At 35.8% G+C, this 22,258-nt stretch overlaps 1 protein-coding gene across 1 annotated transcript; it reads left to right on the plus strand.

Annotated features, from left to right (window-relative positions):
• Nucleotides 1–21,048: 21,048 nt before the first annotated feature.
• Nucleotides 21,049–21,552, plus strand: LOC145687568 (uncharacterized). Its single transcript, XM_081761034.1, has one exon. The coding sequence runs from the start codon at nt 21,049–21,051 to the stop codon at nt 21,550–21,552; it is 504 nt and encodes a 167-aa protein (XP_081617160.1).
• The last annotated feature ends 706 nt before the right edge of the window (nt 21,553–22,258 follow it).

The following is a 22,258-nucleotide window of genomic DNA, read 5'->3' on the forward strand; positions in this document are numbered from 1 at the left end:
TTAAGCTCAGCCAAATCGATGAATAGATTTGTGTTTGATGCATTCCGTGTGATGACTTTTTATTTTAGTAAAAGCATTCACTAAAACTTCAAAAAAACGTAAAATGATAACCACATTTAGGTAAGAAGTCGGGTCTTGGTATCATCTCATTACCTCCCTTGTAAAACTGAAGCAGAAGCTGGATAAATAGAAATGAGATTAGATGAGTGCATGATTCAAATAAAATACATTTCGTTAGTGAGGCGAGATTTAACAGTTCGCTTAAATCAATTTTGCTTAGATGTAGTTTAAAATAATGAATTGAAATCTCTCAGTTTAACTTTCCACGATTATGCCTGCTAAGTGAGACGAGTCGTTAAGTCAAATGAATGATGATGAAATAATTGGTGGAATGATAATGTGGGTAAAACAGGAGTACACCGAGACAATCCACGGGCACGCTGTTGTCCACTGCAAGCTTACTTGGTCGGGGATCTAACCAGAGACCCCACGTACCAGAGGTAAGATTTGTACCACTGAGCCACCGCGCCTTCCTTTTAAAATAATGACCTGTCTACCGTTGTGACTTGATATAAGCCCTATGCTTTTTAATTAGTTTACGGATTTTAGTGTTTCTTTACAGCGCCCAAGTTATATGATATGTGGACCTATAGTTTAAGGAGGAATCCGTACCACTTTAACGTGTTTGAATGTTGAAATTTCCCACGGGGAATTGATCCCAGTACCCCATGCATTAAAGGCGCTCGCTAGCCAATTGACCAACGGGGAGAGGTTGACTTATTATTATTATTATTATTATTATTATTATTATTAGTAGTAGTAGTAGTAGTAGTAGTAGTAGTAGTAGCAGTAGTAGTAGTAGTAGTAGTCGTAGGAGCAGTAGTAGTAGTAGTAGTAGTAGTAGTAGGAGGAGGAGGAGGAGGAGGAGGAGAAGGAGGAGGAGTAGTAGTAGCAGGAGGAGGAGGAGGAGTGATATTATATGAAAATGAAATGAAATGAAATCTTTAAGTTTTACGTCCCACGGTTATGCCGGTTAGGCTAAAGGAGACGGTGAAGATGAGAAATGAATGGAATGGTGGAATGAAAGAAGTGGGAGGAAACAGGAGAACCCCGAGAAAACCCACGAGAGTGATATTATATGATCAGTCGAAACTATTTTAGTTTCTTGTAAACCTTACAAAACGTTTGCAATATTAGTGTTCCTGCTACTGAACTTATCATATATAATTTCGTTTATAAGACAGAACAGAAGAAATTATGAATGCGTGTATATGAATATATGCCGTATAATAATTCAAAGTGTTAGAGCAAATTATACATCCATCCTTTAAAAGCTTCTTCGTTTCCATTATTAAGTTCAAAGAACAATACGATGCTATTTAATATTTGTCTTTAAGTTACATACAATACATTTGCAACCACAAATGAGTTCAGGTACATTAAAGTACATTACGCAAATATACTCGTAATTGTCAAGTTTAACATTAGAAAGTGAAATCACTATTTAAAAACATAATTCTTTCCGCATGCTGTGTAGACACTCTTTGTGATTTAGCGTGATTTTCATTTGACAGTTAGTAATTCAATCGGACTACGTTACACATGTTCTATAAATTCACTCGCTAGCCCACTGTTCAGCTTAAGAGCACTCAAATTGAAGAAGTGTTCAAACGGGACGATGTCCGTTGTAAGTACATATGAACTAAAGAGGAAAATATTCCCAACTACTACTTGCGTAATATATATAGCGTGGCTAGCGTGGCATAGTCGAGATGAAATGACACATAATCAGTTCGATGTCTCTAGGATCAAGGAAATAAATGGAAAATAATGCTGATAGAAACCGAGCATTTTTCTTTTAACACAGTGAACATACAGGTGTAACTTTCTCAGGAAACGTGCTTTCAAGCTTCCAAACTAGGTTATCTATTAGTGTCGGAAGTCTTATAGATTGGCTCTGTCCGTCCATCTGTCCGTGAGTTTGTCGACATGTATCAGAGAAAGAAAAAAAAACGGAAAGGAGCACAGAGAAGCGGGTTTTTGTTCATAACGAAAAGAGTTCAAGTTAACGATTTGCCGTTTCAACTTTAATTAACAGAGAATGAAAAAATAGTAAGATATTGCGAGTAATGGCTTTTTGATATGAATTCAACGTCCAAGGAACAGGTTTTATCTTTGATCTTATTATTGTAGTGCAACAATACTTATAAATACACTAGTTCAAGTTTGAGTATTTATTTCATATAGTTTGGAAGTCTACCGTAGTTTCACACTGTGAAACAAAACTCATTTGTAAACTATCATCTTAATTCTACGTACACTATGGTGCGTTAAAAAATGTCCACACTTTTATTAGGATAAGACTTTTTATGGATGTTTGATTAGTATCATTTCATAGCTTAGGTTTTCGCTCAAAAAGAATGTAAATTTTATTTTATTTATTTATTTATTTATTTATTTATTTATTTATTTATTGCCATTCAACACTTTTAACTTCTAGAAAGTAACCCAAAATTTTAAAATAAGTTTCGTGGTGGGCATAAAGTAACCTCCCTTGGTGTAATGAAAATGAAATGCAATCTTTGAGTTTTACGTCCCACGCTTATGCCGGTTAGGCTAAAGGAGACGGTGATTATGAGAGATGAGTGAAATGGTGGAATGAAGAAAGTGGGAGGAAACGGGAGAACCCCGAGAAAACCCACGAGCACGGTGTTTGTCCTGTAAGAGGTCACTGGTTCGTTTTACCTTAAAAGTTAATCTTCATAATAATTTACACGCCTTGTATCACTTTCTTAACTGTCGTTTAATATTTGATCACTTGTAAGTGTACATAATCGACTTTTCTACATATACAATAACAATATTTGTTCCTTCATAGATTCACTTCCTTACTCGTTAATATGTCTTCCTATATGTACAGTTATTATATGTACAGTTATTTATAACGTTGCTATAGAAACATCAACACACACTTAATTTTTGTTACTGATTACCTAAATAATAATTCGAAATCTCAATATATCTTTCTTTTCCTTATACATCATATTGCTCACATAATTCGCTTCTGATTCCTTTCATTAAATAGGCACAGATTGATAATAAAACAAAATGAAACATACAACGTTATCGTTGTAGTCCTTGGTGTAATGTGTTACTATAATGTGTGAGGCTATTTCCAGTTAAGGTTGAATATTTTGATTCTACGCGTCGCTTCGGGTACAGGTGACGCAAAGCGTCGTACACTTAAACGAAAAAGACATGTTGGTTTTAGAGTGATGGTATTGAAAGTGGAAACCCTACGTACATCAAGAGGTTAACCAACAAGGGAATATTAAAAACAAAACATGTCAGCCACAGTAGATCATTACTTTCTGTCCCAGGAAATGTAATATTCTTCTTTATTTTGTACTAACTATAACCTAAGACAACTAAAGGCACAAAATATAGTTATTCAGGGCATGGCCGACAGTTGGGGAACACCGACACTTCTAAGCTTAAAGCGCTGTCAATTCTACCTGGAAGTGAAGGAGTTGGCGTAATCAGTACTATGTGAAGCTGTGGGGTGTATGGAATGTATATCTGTAAAAGTTAAAAACACGAGTAGAATAATTCGACGAGAAAAGTCTAGTTTATGAGGTAAGGTGTGAGAGATAGGCCTATGTGAGAAGTGAAGGGCCACTGTAAAATTTGAGTATGTTTTGTTAGGCTTTTGTTTAGAAGTAAAAGTTGTATTGCCCAGCGCTCATGGTGGACAACTAACAGCTGAAAATTGTGCAATCACATGTATTTGGTTCATCAGTGTGCAGTGTTTCTAACTTGCAAAAAATTGTTAAGTGCAACATATACATTCGGGGTACTTTCGACACTCACATTTGGGATACTTTCGACAGATGCTCCCCCCCCTTTCGTTGTTTTTTTAAACAATATATCAAAAAAATACTACATTAGTATTCACATATAGAGAATAAAATATCTGCATCCTTTTTCTATTGCATGAGATGCTCCTGGAATTTGAACAAAATGTCAGTAACCATAGAGGCCGTAAATAATGCAACGCTAGTTGTTACTGCTTCAAGAGCTTTTCAAGTCCCTCGGATACATTACATATGACAGGTTATTGAAAGTTAACTGCAGGAGACATTTTGGCGAACATACAACATTTACTGAAGAAGATGAACACGCACTAGAAGATAAGTTAATTATATTAGACGGGCATGGGTTCATCCAAGAAAATGAGATGTAGTACTGTAAAGCGAAAGACAATAGTGCCAAACGTTTAACATCTGCACAGAAAAATAGTAAGATAGGAAAATCAAAAGGTAGTGACACATCAAAGAATGTACAGACATAAAAATGTTGCAAAACACAGTAACAAAATTGAGAAAACTCAAAAAGAAAATTATCATGCTATCTGCCGAGGTCAGTTTACGGCAAAAACAATTCCGCTGATTGAGTTCAATGTACAAAATATTTTCAACGGCTTAACGAGGACTGTGTTCTTCATACAGACGATCCCTTCATGTGTCAGCAATGTGAAATCTCAGGCAAATATGAGTAAAACGTTTGCTCTTTCCAGTATATGAAGCTAACACTAACATTTTAATCTGTAATCACACTTTGTAACATATGATTAGCATAAATTAACAAATATTTATCATGAAGTACATATGTTTCTGCTCTCTACACTAGCTCACATTCAGTACATTATTTTTAAAAATAAATTCTTGTTTCATATATTTCTTGTAACTGAACAAATTTTGTGATTATTATTTCCCTCATTTGTAACTCAGTGACATTTTTTAAAATATATTCCGAAGCTGTAAATAAAGGTGTTTACATTCCTAAACTTATAGATTCCCATGTTTGTTGTTTAAAGTCCATGAACTACTTTACGAGCACTAATGCGCGTTGTGGAATTATTAGTGACACTATCACAGTACGTAAGGTTTTAATGTTGATGTCGGTATTACCCCAACAACCTGTCGGTCTTCGCCATAGAGTTGGTGAAGATCGACACTTCTTCATCGTTCAGTTCAATTGTGTCTCCACAGCCTCACATTGCTTTTGTGTAACATGTGTTGTATCTGTCAACTAGCTAAAATAATATACTTAATCATGCGCTGTAATTTGCTACTTTAATAATTCATTACATTCTTGTAGTAGCGTTCATGTCCTTAGCGTGTCGGTACTGCCCCAAATGACCATACAAAAAAAGTTATATTTTTTTTTTTTTTTTTGAACAGAAAATATTGATTTAATATGGTGGATATCAATTAACCCTCACTTGGTTTGCTGTATTACGCGTAACCCCTTGGTGTACGTAGGGTTAAAACATTAAAGTTATAAATACGAAAATTGTGTTCTTATAAGCACTAATTTGGTTATGTGTTTGATGATTCTTTTTTTTTTTAAGTTTTGCTTTGATAATTTAAGGCTAGAAAATGCTGTTTTGTTTCAAAAGGAGGTTATCGGGCTTAAGACAAATGAAAGAGCTCAATTGATGGAATTATTAGATATTTAAAGAAATGAAAATACTCGAAGAGTACTAAGCTTCTGTTTTGCTATATGACTGCTGCCTACAGTTTACATAGGCTGAATTCAAAACAAGTACAGTAAAACCTGTCAACTTGACGACCTCTCTAAGTTGGCCACCTGATTATCTTGGCCTGGTTCCTCTTGAACCTGCATTTTCCCAAAAGGCATTCGTTACTTATTACTCTGTAAGTTAGCCACCTGTCTATCTTGGAAGTTGGCGTCATTGAAGCAATGTTTCCCTTTGATTATACTGATAAATTTACTTGCTTATCTTGGCCACGTAAAATACCGTTTTGTTATTTTTCTTAACTCTTTCGTATTTCCATATAAGAAGCAAATGTTCTTTGCGTCTGGAGAGGAAGAATCATGGACTCCCACCATTTGTTCTTGCAGGTGAATGGCCAGAATACTACCCTGGTAAAGGGGTAAAGAAGGAAGATGTGAATAAGAAAAAGAACGCACATAAGTTCAGGAAATGGTTGTACGAATTTGTATGCTATGTTTATTTTGGTAAAACCATTAACTATATCGGCTCCTTTCAGCAGTGGTAAGCTTTGGTAATTCCGGAAAATTCTCAGGGTTAAAGCTAACCACCTCAATTGTCAACTATTGGCACCTGACGGCTCGTTAAAAGGTAGCGGAGTATTTGAGATACGAATTCCCTTAAGATTTTCTCAAAACATCTTTTGCTCCGTGAGAAACACTTGTATCTCATTAACAAAAGACAATACTATAAAAGGATTGTAAAATTAGAATATGCATATTTACCAAAAAGACTAAACGAAATACGTGTAGATTGAACCACCACAAAATACGTATTTTTCTAGTATGGTATATTGTTATGATTACTCTATATACATTATTTAAAACTAGCTGTCGCGCCATTTCCTATTAAAATTTTACAATCAAATAATACAAGAAATCCAATTCTAAAAATACACCAATCACCTTATTTTCTGTAAGTTGGCCACCTGTATAATTTGGCAACTTTACAATGGAACCGATGGTGGCCAATATAGACATGTTTAACTGTAATAGTATCCTTCTCACCAGAGGTGAGATCTCTACCACAGAACTTCCGTCTCCTACCTCTTGCTGTGTTGTGTAAGCTATATATATATGTTAATGAAAGATACAGTAGTTTTTTTAGGCATGCCAACGTTAATGTTTCAATAAACAAACAAAACAACAAAACACTGCTAAAAATGCACGCAACTTAGTCCAATATTTACACCATAAATGCATGCATATGATACATTTAAACAGAGTACGAAATCACAGAGTAAAGTTCGTATACAAAATACCTTATATACATATAGACATCGATTTTGCTCCTGCAAACAGTTTACCCAAACTTTAAACCGTAAATAAAATACATAAGTATGCAACGTGTGGGTTGCAGTTTTTCCCGTTTTTGTCCCACAGGGAGTAGATAACGAAAATGGATTATCCATAGTTGTCTAGAATGTATAAATTTTCGAAGCATTAACGAACTAGTGACCATTCAAAAATAGAGTATGCAGTTAAAAAAAAATGACTTCGCTTACGGAAAGAGAAGTGTGTCACTTCGTTTCATCTGATTCAAAGAAATAAAACTTGCAAGAGCTATATAATCCACAGAAGGTTTCTCGAAACAAGAACGTTATTCTTCTCCAAAAAGCCATAAACTTAGGTATAAAAAATAACGTTTTCTTTTCTTTAGGGAAAAAAATATTTTATTCGTCAAGTATGAAGAGACGTTTAAATTTCTCAAGCTAACTCAAAGGAACATGTCTTGGACATATGAAACGGCAAGAATATTAAAAGTTCTGGGATCGTACGTAAACCTGTCCAGGTACCATATATATATTACACTAATTATTAAATGAGTGCCTACTGATGATATAAGGAATTACTTTCAGGAAAGAAGTAAGGCTTCTTCTCCGTACTATTATGCGAAAGTTATTCTCTGTGCTCAATTGAAGTTTTAAGTCATCTACCAATAACTGAAGTTATAGTATAGTAAAAATCATATCGTTTACTTTAGGATTTAAACTACACGAAACCTTTCAGAGATTGATCCCTGAAACACGTGCACAGACAATAGGTATGTTATGTAACCGCTTGAATATCCGGAAGGTCAACATACGTTCTTAAGACTAAGCAAAATAAAAGCTCTTTATTTTCACAAATACTTGTTGAACCTAAGTTAATTCTAAATTATTACCCATGTGATGGACATTTATTCTAGTCAAGTTTAATTTGTGCAATCCGAATAACTAGTAAATGTTACTCGAAACGTTCATTTCATTTTATTATACGCATAATCAAGGAACGAAAATGTCTGCGCCCCACATTATTATATTTCGTAAGTTTGTATAGTAGATCAAGGTTTACCATAATGTTAAGTTTCTTCCAGACCGGATAAATTCGGTTGAATTTGTATGATACAGTGTAATTTTATTGATTTTTCAGGAGAAAACCTGTGTCAATTAAAAAAAAACATTATAATTTAATAAATAACATTTTCCTTATTCTTCAAGTAACCGAAGCGATTGTAATGCAGCGCGTACTAACCTTCAAATTGCGTATTGATGTGCCTGTTTGTCCGTCTGCCTGTCTGAGTGTATGTTAAGTTACAACTTTTATAAAAGCTATCCGATTCTACCTAATGTTAAGAAGTGATTTATTTAATTCTTAGCCAACAGGTTGATTTCTTATGGCTGAAATTGATCAACAACATGAAGAAAATGGAGTAAATCCATTGCAAATTGGAAGTTTGCTCATACATATAATGAGATAATTTTCCACGATAATTTCCATCAGTCAATCTGCCTCTATACAAATCTACAAGGCATCGGAATTTTCAATTGGAAGACCAACCATATTCCACACACATTTGATGAGTGATATATGTCAGACGACCATGCAGACAAATGGAGTAGCGGTACGCGCCGACCCTCGAAGAATGCTTAGACATTTTGGTATATATTTGATCAGACATTGTCTTCGTTGTGTATGACTTTCGGATTTTTGATGTTGTGATCACTGGTGAGGTTGTCGTTAATGCGTATCAACCGAAACTGTGTGATGCACTCAATTACATCTCACATGATCGTTGCAATTGTCGTTCGGGCACTATGATATTTGGCAATTAAGGCTGGCAGATTTCACTTACTATGATAGTATCTGACACGTATGCAGTCAACACTTTTGAATAGAAGAAATCGAAACTCGTCCGAAATACAACCATCTGCCATTCCGCATGCCAGCGGCGATGCTCATGAGTCTATTGTGGTCTATGGTGCGTCTGGCTTAAGTCCAGTGCAATCCAAAACAAAACTATTTGTGTCATGAGATCAGCGTTCTGTAGACGCCATCAAAATGCGGATGCAGAAAAGTCGATACCTGTTAGCGTGCTTCAGCAAAAAGCTAAATCTGTGTAGGACGCTGTAAGGTAAATCGCGTATAATATGGTTGTCATGTCGTGATATGGTCTCATCATCCAGTTGTCTGCCCGACCTTCGCGGAGCACAGCTCTCCTTTGTCAACTTCCAAACACATCAATGTCGTCTGTGGTATACCTTGTAAGCCATGCGTGCAATTTTGAGGCGAGAAAAGGCACCTTTCTACATACTAATCATACAATCTCTCAGCCACCAGTTTATATTGATTTTCATGAATTAGACGAGGAATAATAATAATTGGCTACAGGTTTCCAAGTCACCTGTTATGATGCTCTACGCGCGTGGTGCGTAAACTGTCTCCGAGCCGAATTACCAACCTGAGGAAAGAGCGGGCCCCACACTTACATTATTTCACTAAAATTGCTTGCAAAACATGTGGCTTTGGAAGCAATTCCATTCCTCATTCCTTCTTTGTATTTCAAATTCCGTAAACATTAGCGCAACTTAAAAGAAAAACGCATCACATTCTATAGGTAAATTTGCAATAATACTACACACTGCTCCTTATTGTGCTTTATTTGATTTTCCATGAAAAATGAGGAACAGTAAATAATTAAGCTCATCCAACGGGGATTAAATTTGTCACTTGCATGATATTACACCTTGACTTACAATTTTGAGTCATACTTTTAAGTATTGTATATATCATGTATTATATAGCTATATCATGATTATTCCCCTGCGCTGATGGATATATTTATTAGTAGTTTATAATCTGAGTCAATACATTGAAACAAATATTAATTGAAATAACAAATTATTTATCAGAAATTGTACCATATTCACTCACCTACGTTGGTATAATTAACTGCAGTAAGAAATGTGGTGCTAACTCTTCTTCACTCGTTGAAGTTATTTATATCACATAATACATACCTGAAGAGAAATTAAAATAATAATATTAGTTAATCGTGAAATTTGTTATCAAATGTTCTTTAAAATATCTAAATACAATAATATCCATATTTTTGTTTAAACTGCATAAATAAGACAACTACGATTAAACAAGTAGTGTAATAGATGGAGAGTGTGATTTGTTTTTTTCTCGAAGACAAAGTTCTACTCGTACTTCAACTTGAGTAATTTTTGATCACAAGAGAAGACAATCAATCTTGTTTTTTTTTTTTTTTTTGTTTTTTTAAGTTTTTTTAGCAATGAAATATCAATGTACTAGCTTATTAGCAATTCAACAAGAGGATTAATTGTATAAATCAATATCTTACTTTTCTCGTTTTCCACTTGCATAGGCATTGGCGTTTTTCAGCCTTTTCAAGTCTCAGACCCTTGTCTCAAAGGCAACTAAATATCACAGACATCTATTTAGGTTCCCGCAAATTTGAAAGTGTTTTAGATATATTTCTGTAGTTCACTTCAAAACTTAATATATATATATATATATATATATATATATATATATATATATATATATATATATATATATATATATATATATATATATATATATATAATGTCTATTCATAAGGGTATCTGGTGCGATTCAAGCAAAAATTATGTTTTTTTTTTCGAGGTCTCTCACATCCTCGTTCCAATAATTATATCATAAACATTCATTTTCATTAATATTCTGTCTCGTTTAGCCTAAAAGACATAGATTAGAGGCGTTAGATTAAAAAAATCAATTTCATTTTATAAAGGTAGTAGTTTTGCAGACGTGATGTTGTTACAAAGATAACCAAGAAAGGTCTATCGCTTGTTCGTCCAACACCTTCGAACATCGATATGTCACCTAAGACGTACCTGGAAGATCAAAAATAGTCCCCATCAGCATCGACCACCTTATGCCAACACTCTGGTAGGCTATAGATTCCATCACGTTAGAACATGGTGGGCCGTGAAGAGAAGAATGTGTCAAGTGCATTTTGCACCTTTACTAGGGATCAACTGGCGTCCTCTAAACTGATTGTCCAAGGAGTTGAACAGGCGATAATCGTATGGTACAATGTCCGGGGAGTATGGCGGATGTAATAGTATTTCCCATCCAAACTGTAGAATGCTGTCCCGAGTCATCCTAGCAACGTGGGACATAGCGTTATCCTGTAACAGGATGAACCCTTTGCGATTCAGAAGTGCTGGCTTCAGAGTTTTGAGTTTTTCTGGTGCCAGAATATCTTCATTTTGTACATGTCTTGGCCTTGCGGAACGTACTGCGTCTTCGAGTGTTTCATCAACGTTCTTAAACTTGTTAAACCACCTCTGCACTGTCCACATAGTCATGATACCCTTACCAAAAGGCCCTGACATAACTTTCGCTTCCCTGCAGCAGCGTTTGACTTCAGTTTAATCTCCTACAGCATACACGCTCTTATGACGCTCTGCTAAGGTCCCATGTTCACTCTGTCCTTACGCAAGTTCACGGTGTGGCTGCACTACTACTACCAGGTAGTATGTTGGGTATACCCATGAACAACTGACCTTCGCCTTATCTTCATTCGCATTCAACTCACAGTATGAAAGCCAATTGAGCAATTCAACACAGACCTCCACAAAAAGCGATATAACTTTCTTGGTTATCTTTATAAGTTTTCATAAAAAAATCATGATATCTTTTTTCCCGAAACATTTTGTAGAGAATTACAAAAAAAAAAAAAAGAAAAAAGAAAAAAAGAAAATAGTGCTCATCCGAAATTTTGTAATATTAAGTTATTAATGTCACGCATACAGAGCGCGAGACTGACGTACGTGGACCCAGATTTGAGCCCCAATGACCGAACTTTGATATTTGAACGCTTTAGGGTGGTTCGGGTTCCACATTATATAGTGAGTCTACATCAAATATAGAGTTGGTCCTAGGAAAGGACCAACTCCAACCAGCCAATCAAAAGTCGGCCATATAGACGCAAGTATTTAGTCTGATATGAAAAGTTCTTCATCAGATGCTACCTCAGGACCAACCACTTGCTTCTGAGTTTTAGACTAATAGTATCTGTTTTATACAGAGTGGCTCAAAAGTAGGTATACAGCCCCGTACTGATCGGTCATGACATTTTACATAATTTACTTATTGTTATGCATACAGGTATTGACTTAGTTTCTTCCTTGTCTATTATTAATTTCTTTAATTACACCTTAAGCACGGAACAAACCAAAACAAACAAATTGTCATACTTGATCGATGCTGGTCTATATACCTTCTTTTGGGCCGCTCTGTATTGCTATATTGTATATTTAATAACAAACACGTTAAGCTTACATTCAAGTGCAAACTACAGGGTAGACGGTAAGTAATTCACATTAAATTGTGAATTTTCATTGAAGTTATGTGTAGATAGCAATGAAAGTTGTCTTGTTTTATAGACTAAAGCATACCAGTTTCCCCTATTTTAACCATATTATGTTGTTGTTTCTTGAAGCCACAGAGATGCCAGGACGATTAAGTATTCAGGAGGGAGACAAAATTGCAGCAAGATCTGAGTGTGGCAGTCTGTAATTCAGGTTCAACGGTGACCGAGGGGTCAACGTCGGACGCAAGCTGTTCTGAATCCAAAAAAAAAAAAAAAAAAAAAAAAACAATTGCAATTCGCCACAGAAAATTAGTGACTATCGGAAGTGTCTTAGACATTGAGAGATCAGGTAGGTCCTCGATTTTGGTATCAGAAGGAAAGGTGGCCACAGTAAGGAAGATGTCCGAGCAAAACCCTTTAAGAGCAACAGAGCAGGCAGCAAGAGAGTGCGTGTAAATCTCCACAAAGAGTTACATCACTGACCATGGGAACCTCATTATATCCAAAGGTTCTATTCGGATGATTACGATAGGCGTGTTAAATTTTCTGAAATTATCCTCGCATGGCGTGAAAATAGTCCATACTTGTTTGAAACAATTATGTGGATGATGAAGCTGCGTTTCATGTAGGAAGGTTCATTAATCGCCATAAAAGTCATTATTGGGTTAGAACGTGGTCCCAAGGAAATCGTTGAAAAAATATAGGACAATTCGATAACAGTATATTGTGGGTTAAGTTCTTCGCGCGTTATTGGACCCTATCAGTTGAGACACACTATGATCGCTGAAAGATACCCGGAAATATTAGAAAATTATATATAGCCTACAATATCAATATGGGAAGAGTCACATGAACTGTTTTATGTAAGATGGAGCTCCCCGTTAAGATGGAGCTTGCCTGTAAGACTATGAATTGATGAAAACTTTGGAAGACGCTGGATAGGTCATCTGAATCCCACACAATGGCCAGCGCAAAGTCCAGACCTCGCTCCATCTGATTTTTTAAATGGAGTTTGGCTAAGGAATAAATATCACAACAAATAAGAAACTCTTGGCGAACTTGAGAATAAGACCACAAAGTGCTGTTACTACAGAGATCTTGAGGAAGATCGTAGTAAAAATATCTGTTCGTTTGAGACAGTGTCTAGAAAATACTGGAGCACACATTGAGTTGTAACTTTTGGAAAGATAATGCTATATAATAAACTACATGCGTTCAAAAAATTGAGTTTAGCGTATAATATTTTAGAAAGGAAATATATATTAAAAATAAGAAATTACTTTCCAACCACCATGTATATAATCTGGTTTTCCTCAGAACCATTTAATTGTTGACACGCAAGCAATAAGGGATTGTATTTTAAGAAGTTCAAGTGAGTTGCGGAAACAAGACACAGGACGATTAGTATATTCAATGATGCGTTATACATTTTTACACTTTTACCACGTAACTACACACAAAAATAACAATGTTCTCATTCATGCACGATATTTACTATAATACCTCAAAAAGCGTTAAGGTGACTACAAGGATAAGTTTTGTAAATATGTTTCCAGCTTATGCATTCAATTTGATTATTTGAACATCCAAATGGAGCAACATATACATTTTGTCATGTTACATCAACTGCGCTATGCCTTAATCTTCTAATATGACTGTAGAGTGCGATGTGGTATTCATATTCTTACAAGGCAAGGATCTCCATGTGTTATATATCGTTGGAAAGGTCACACAGAGTACACCTCACATGTGAAATATCTCGTTTGAATGGGACCTGTAGGGGGCGTGGCGACCATTTGAAGATCAGAACGAGACACCCTCCGAAACACTAGAAGACGTGAACAAAATAGGAAGCTAAGATATAATTGTTTTGAAACGTGGTATATATAATTTTAAGAGGTAGCTGAGTACGAATCTCACATCAAATGTTTACAAATCAAAATGGTAGATCCATCACGCGGACACAAATTACGGAAAACCAAGATATGAATCAAAAATTGGGTATATAGTGATATGTGACAAGACTATGTATGAATCGGATACCAAAAATATAAAATTGCAAATGGCGGATCCAAGCTGGTGGATAAAGTGCGAAACACTGCTATGGAGCTAAAAGCGGGTAAGTAGAGATTTTCGAGGTCGCGGAGTACGAATCCAGCGTTAAAAGTGCAAAATGCAATATGACGGATCCAATATGGCGGTCGAAAAGTGCAAAAGTGCAGAATGGAGATGTATGTGTCGAGATGGGTCTGGGATCCGTCTCAATCTTGATTCAGTTTGGAAAAGCACATCTCGATATCAAATTAGAGACGAGATCGAGACTAGTCTCGGTGCCTGTACCATCCCTACTCATGAGAATGGACATTTGTCGTCCAAATGGCTCACAAGTGTACACGCCATAATGTGAAACCGGAAAGACAGTTGTGGAAGCGTAAGGATCTATTAACTCCAACGTGCACTTTTCACTGTCATTGTTCGGATCTTGAGATGGTATCTGCAAATAATCGCAACGTACCCTATAGGAGCCATTCAAGCAACATGTTACCATGGGCGGAGTTATTGGGGGGCATGGGGACATTGCCCCCAACTTTTTGACAAAAAATGAAAATGCCGCCTATAACAAGACCACCTACCAAGACCTCCAAGAACTACCAAAAGGTCTGCACCCCCAGCAGACAATTCCTTGCTCCGCCTATGGATGTTAAAAAATACAAAGTGTACTCTGTGCGAGCTTTCATCGATATATAACACATGCCGATCTCCACATATATTTTTCTCGGATGGGAAAAGGAGTTGGTAATAAAATAATTAGTCTATGATAGTCCAATCTTTTCGTGTCATAAAGCTTCATGTGCGCTACAAAATCTGCCATGCATTCCGTGCCTCAATTTTGGCATGATTGTATAGCAAAACACGATCCCTCTTTATTTTGAAACATCACCTGTCCCTACTTGTTACGTTATGTACTATAGGTATTTTTTTTCTACAGATGTCCGTTCTGTGCCTTTTTTTTTTTTTACTATTCGTCCGCCACATGGGGTTCGTCATATTTCATTTTGCACTTTTAAGAGTGAATTCGTACTCAACGGCCACGAAAACCTCTACCTACCCACTTTCAGTTCCATAGCAGTGTCTCGCATTTTGTCCGATTTCTTGGATCAGTCATTTTCAATTTTATACTTTTGATATCCGATTCATACATAGTCTTGACGAATTTCATCTTACAATGAAAGCTATCCATTCCCTCGGCGAGTATCGCATTGAAACTTGCACAAGTGGAAGAATATATTGATATGTGGAAATATGCTTACTCTTACGATTCGCAACCGAAAGTAGAATGATCGTTCCACCATAGCCCCTGAAAGTTATGTACTCTGGTCATACAGGCCAGAATGTGATACACTGGAACCTGTTTTCTCACGAATACAAATATTGCAAACTCAAGATGATAACAGTCGGTGGAGATTGGGATCTCTAGTACGTCACTGTTGCGAATCGATGTCAAATGGAACATGATACACGATCGTAAGTTCCAAACGAAGACGTTTACCCGGTAGAGAAAAGGGACACGCTGAAACCACAACACAAAAATGGCTTTCTATGATTGTTAATATTATTGTTATTAGTATGACTATTATTATTATTATTATTATTATTATTATTATTAGTAGTAGTAGTAGTAGTAGTAGTATGATTCGTATTATTAATATGAGCTGTATGATTAGTAACAATAATAATAATGGGAAGAATAAGACAACAAATGTATTGTTGGGCCCGTTAAGTAACCAAGATGTTCGCATCGTCTTGAGTGTCCTCCAGCACTGCTATAAAGGTTTTAGAATCCACAATCAACCGTACCCCAGTCGGGATTCGAATTCGGGACTCTTGATTCGCTGGCTTGACGCCTCAACCCACAGGAACACGAGGTCTGCAAGAAGAAGAAAAAGCATAGGACAGGATTTCTCAACCTGGAGGTCGCGAAGATAAGCGAAAGAGAGAAATATAATTAGAATCTAATACCGGGAAATATTTCTAAATAATTATTACTTTGAATTTTGTTCTGAGAGACAATTTTTACCTATTTGTATCAGTGGCGGCCGGTGGATTGTGGTTTCGGGTGTTGCAGTACGAACGATCAGAGACAGAAGATATAAAGTGGACTCTTTGACTAATAAGCATAACTTTAGATGCAAATGCTAGGTGACATGTTAAATTAAATAAAATTATGTTTTTTTTAAAAAAAATAAAAAATGCAGAACATTTAATCCGATTAATCACATTAATTAATTAGTAAGTTCATTCTTCTCTCTTTGATTGGAACAAATCTGCCTAATACATGCTGGTTGAACTCTAGTATTCTTATTGTCAGGTCTTTTTCGATGGAAAGCATAACCAATAGTGATAACCTTTCTTGGGACGTTCAATTTCTTGAAAGTGTCAATTCTTTTTGATGTGAAAAAAAAACTTTTCTTCTTTTACTGGCGCCATAGGTACAGTTAGTATTAATTTCAAAAGCATACAACATTACTGCCATAAGATGTCCTGTAAATTTATTTTTCTTTAGAACACTCTCCTGAATTACACTTTGCTTGTTTTGTCTAAGCCTTAATTGTAAGTTTTTCCTCAGTTGAAAGCTGGGCATTTTTTTTTTTTTTTTTTGTAAGTTATTTACAGAAGTCATGGTATGCAACTCATTCAGAATTTGTAGGTTATGTACAGAATTAAAGCACACACAATAAAATTAAATCTAATAACTAATAACCAAAACAGCTGATACCAAGGAGATACTGGTATATGAATTGCGAATGTTACATATTCATACATAGGGTTGTCAACTGGTCGGCTTTTCATTGGCCTGGCCGGAAAAAAAATGCTGTTATTTTGATTAAAGGCGGTGACGGGTACAAACTTCTCACCAGCCCCTTTATAACCGTTTTTGTTTTTCAAATTTGTATCTAGTTCGAAGTATAGATATTGAAAAGTAGCTGTCATTCTGTAAACTCAAACTGTTACCTTTAACCATCTATCAACGATTAATATATTTTGTTTACCTGTTTAGAAAACTTTTGAGACATGACAGGGACTGTATCAGGGAAAATTTGAAATTTTCTTTCAAGGAATTTTATACATTTGTTAAGAGTGGAAAATTACTTATTAAAGCAATTTCCTATAGTTGAAGTATAGACTATATGTTTAAAGAGTGAATTTCATTTTCCAAATCCAAAATTGTCATAAAGATTATTATACGTTTCGATAATTTTAAAGAAATGGTAGTTACTGGTAAATACAATAAATTCATCAATGCCGATTGAACAATTTCAGTTTCTCATTTATAGCACAATGTATCTATTGAGCTTATTAGTGAATGTTCTAAGGACATACGGAACATATGCACTTTTGTTCACGATAGTACATTTCATTTCCGTGGATAGGTCCGAACAGAGATACTTCACGCTGAGACCTATATCGCAGATAATTTTGAGGAAGTGCCGTTTTTTTTTATTTTACATAGTTGGCAACCCTTTTCATATATCAACACACACACATGTGCGTAAAAAAACTACATTCCAAATCATCCGTCTTGGTTGTTACGCAATGCACGATGAACACAATAGACTTCCACATGAGGCGAAACAATGTTTATCAACGTTCTGGAAAGCAACCTTGAAACCCACCAGATGTTAGCTGGGAGGGGTCCAAAGTATTTGAGGAAGATCCAATACGTCTACGTAATAACGAATCTGTCTTATACTGTACCCGAAAAGATGAGTAATTCTTAATTACTGTCACCTATATTTTTAGAAAAAAAATGATAGAACGATTATTTCTATAAGAAAATAAAGAATACATGATGAGGCGTAAAATAAAATATTTAGCGTACATCAATCATTTATCTGTTAAACAAGTATAGTTCGTGAGGAAAGTCTGCAAATGTTAGTCAAGTTTCAAAATTTTTGGGAGGTCCGGGCCCGGTGGACCCCCTCGTGGCTACGCCTCTGAGCATTGCTAACTGGTCCCAAATTCAATATGGCGTCCCCCACTATACAGTTTTATCAAGAGTATAAAATATACTTATTTTATAAAATAAATATGTATATACTAAAATACTACCCACAGAGGGGGGGGATTCTGCATATTGACTTATTAATATTTGGTTAACAAATTACTGTAGAAGAAACCTTCATCATCTATATAAGCTAAGAATTAACTTGTAAAAGCGGATCTATTTTCATTTGATTTCTGCTCTACTACATGTTTTCTTTCTTATTTTGTAATTCTGCTATCACTTTTTTTAATTGCCATTATATTGATTTGCTTCAGTATAAGTACCGTAATTTAAAAATATGAATACATAAAAACAAATGCCATGTGTTAATTGCTAGTGAAATAAAATTCAGAAAGTTTATTAAGCGCGAAAACCTTCTCATTCACTGGAAACCGTGCTGTGTTGCAGAAGCACTGCAACGACCAGACTCTTTAACTTCTGAGATAGGGGAAAGGAGATTTAACATTTTCTCCAATTCCCGCGCTGAAGGAATCTGGTCGTTGTATGCTCGCTGCAACACAATATAAATTAGAGACTCTGTGACTGATTATTTTTCGCTTTTTAAAACGGATTAATAAAACGGACAGTTACAGAAGTAAAAAAATGTTATTTAAAGTATATATGGGAGTATTAGAAAGTATTTTTTTCTGTTCTTTACTACTATTGCTAATAATATTTTTTTCTTGAAATACTTTGGTCGTTGCGCAACGCTGCAACACTAGCATTAGCCGCCACTGATTTGTATGCATACTGTCAAGAAAAACAAATGGTCTACTAAACATTTTCAACAGGTGCAGAGTTGGTTAGAAATCAACTGAAATGAAAGAGGTACGATATGAAACTAATGAGAACTGCATATTGAAATACCAGAAGAATGCAAATACACTTTATTTTATTTTTTTTACCATATGACTCAAAATTAAGGGAGTTATAAAGTTTTAAAATTTTCAAACGGCCTCCATTTTGAAACAGTATGACGGACTGGATTCCATATTTGTAATATCAATGAACGGACCAAATTTTGTAGTAATCCATTCACTATTAGGGAAGCTACTGTATCCACTATAGATCCATACAAGAAGTGGTTTCTATTATTATAGAAATTATAGTGATCTCTCCGCAATAGGTATATTAAAAATCAGACACAAGCTTATTACAAGCCACAAATTATAAGGGGGTCGCTGGCAAGAGGATGTGATAATATGGGGTTCGTGATCGGAATTATGTCGAGAACCACTGGTATATTATTATTATTATTATTATTATTATTATTATTATTATTATTATTATTATTATTATTATTATTATTATTCCTTTATCGCCTTCTTCGTCTTATTGCCGTCCTCATGTTCGTGTTGGTTGAGGCGTCAAGCCAGCGAGTCAAGGGTCAAGACTCCGAATCCCGGCTGGGGTATGGTTGTTTGTGGATTTTAAACCTTTACAGCAGTGCTAGAGGACACTCACACTCAAGACGAATCGAAGTTCTTCGTTACTTAACGAGCCCAACAATATAGTCTATTTCTTGTCTTCTTCTCATTATTATCTTTACTCATCATACTGCTCATATTAATAATGCTAATCATGCTACTACCACCCTTCCTCCTCCTCCTACAACAACAACAACAACAACTACTACTACTACTACTACTACTACTACTACTACTACTATACGGAGCTAGCTTGTTTACCAGCGGGGGCTGAGGTAGAGGGGGAAAAATTCCAACATGCTTTCTGCCTGACTCTTGCGACACTCCCTTACCCTCCTTCTATATGTCAGCGTTGCCAGGGGTAGAAAATTGTCACGTGCATGTCATGCTTAAGAGTTCGTGTGAGTTGGTTATTTATTGAGTGCTGTTGTGGTTGCGGTTTTATTGCTTATTAGTCATTTGACAATGGCTTCACAGCGTAAGAGAGGGCAAACTATACACAGCGAAGCTAGGGAAGTAATACGGAAGGTCATAGTGCAGTGCGACGAAGAAGCGAGGGAGAAAAAACTGAAGCATTTATTATCAAATCCTAATTTGCGTGTGTCCACGTATACAGGGATCTCTGTGCAAAGTGTGACAAACATACGGAAAGAGGGACTGGACGCTGGTGAATCATCACTCACCACTCCAGGTAAAAAACGACCTAAAGCGGAAAAGTATAGTTTTCATTGTGATGAATTTGACAGGTGCGTTATACGTGATATTATACAAGACTTCTATTTGCGGAAGAAAATTGTTCCAAGTGCATCAAAGTTATTGTCAGTCATCAAACAAAAAGTTGATTTCCCGTGGAAGGTTCACACTTTACGGCGGTTGCTTCACAGTATGGGGTTTCAGTGGAAAAGATGCAGGAGTAATAGGAAAATTCTCATCGAGCGTCCAAATATTGTGAATTGGAGGGGAAGGTATTTGAGGGCCATTAGAAATTACAGGTCACAAAATAGAAATATCGTTTACATAGACGAAAGTTGGGTAGATAACAATCTGACTTTTGGGAAATGCTGGCAGAGTGAAACTTTACACGGTGTGCCTTCAAACCCAAGCTCTTCGAACAGGTTGATTTTAGTGAATGCTGGAGCAAGTAGTGGGTTTATTGATGGGGCAGGTTTAACTTTTAGAGCAGGAAGGGCTTCTGGGGACTACCACGGACAAATGAACTCACTTAATTTTGAGAAATGGGTTACGGAAAAACTTGTCCCGAATCTTCCTAAAGTATCATTGTTCTTGATAATGCTCCCTACCACAACACACCAATTAACAAACCACCATCAAAGTATGCTGTAAAACAGGAGATGATGAACTGGCTTCAAAACAACCAAGTTCCCTTTTCCCAAAATATAAAGAAGTTTGAACTACATCAGCTGATTGAACAACATAAGCCACAGGAGAAAGTATATCGCATTGATGAATTATTGAAGATCAATGGTCATAACGTACTTCGCCTTCCGCCTTACATGTGTGAACTTAATGCCATTGAACTAGATTGGGCAAAAATCCAAAGAATTGTTAGGGAAAATAATCCAACAGGGGATTTGCCTTTGCCTAGATTGGAGGAAGTGACTAGAGATGCTCTGAAGTCTGTGACACCGGAGGATTGGGAGGGGTACAACAAACACGTGATTAGAGTGGAGCAGCAGTTCTGGGAGAAAGATGGATTAATAGAGGATACCATAGATAATTTTGTAATTGAACTTGGTGGTATCGACAGTGATGATGATGATGATATAAGCGAAGAGGACGAGAATTCGTCTTCGGATTCTGAACTTGCTCAGCGCATGTCCGATAGTGATGATTAGAGACCGAATGTTAGACAAAATGTCTATTCTTTAACATTAAGAATATAATCAAAAATAACGTTTTGAAGTTTAAATCGGAGGTTATAGTTTCAATTTAAGACAATTTTATTTTGCCTATTTCGCCCGTTCCTGCCTAAATAATTGCTTTAGTGCCTAATATTGCCTATTCTATGAATTTCTTCCAAATTAGACTTTATTAGGAGAAATTACAGAATTTAGAATTTCAAGAAAGGATTCTGCCTCTTTCGAGAAATATAAGTGTTGTTTATATTGATAAGATGCCGTAAAACTTTGGACTGCTATGCGTACTGATAAAGTGCTGTAAAAGTTTGGACTGCTGTGTGTACTGATAACTATATAAAATTTGGACTGTTATGTGTAGTGAAAAAGTGCAGTAGAGAATGTATTTACCAAATATACTAGCAATATATCGCAAGCTTCGTTTTCATATATACAGGAAAAGAAGATATTCACAAATAGGTAGCCTATGTTTCTATATTCTGTGAACACTATCTATGACTTGAATTTATTTTTTTAATTGTATTGAGTATGTATCTTCATTATTTTGAGTTACATTTTAGTGCCTATTTTATAAATTTTAAGTGTATATTTGCCTACCTATTTTCCAGGTTTTTAATGCCTAAACATCTGGTCTCTAGTGATAATGATTAATTGAACGTAAACATAAAACATACCGGTATATTCT

The sequence above is a fragment of the Thermobia domestica genome, chromosome 6, assembly GCF_964235325.1.
Source record: "Thermobia domestica chromosome 6, izTheDome1.hap1.1, whole genome shotgun sequence".
Taxonomy (NCBI): domain Eukaryota; kingdom Metazoa; phylum Arthropoda; class Insecta; order Zygentoma; family Lepismatidae; genus Thermobia; species Thermobia domestica.

Excerpts from the sequence above, each read along its gene's own strand:
- LOC145687568 (XM_081761034.1), top strand. The coding sequence starts at position 21,049 with ATGATGAACTGGCTTCAAAACAACCAAGTTCCCTTTTCCCAAAATATA.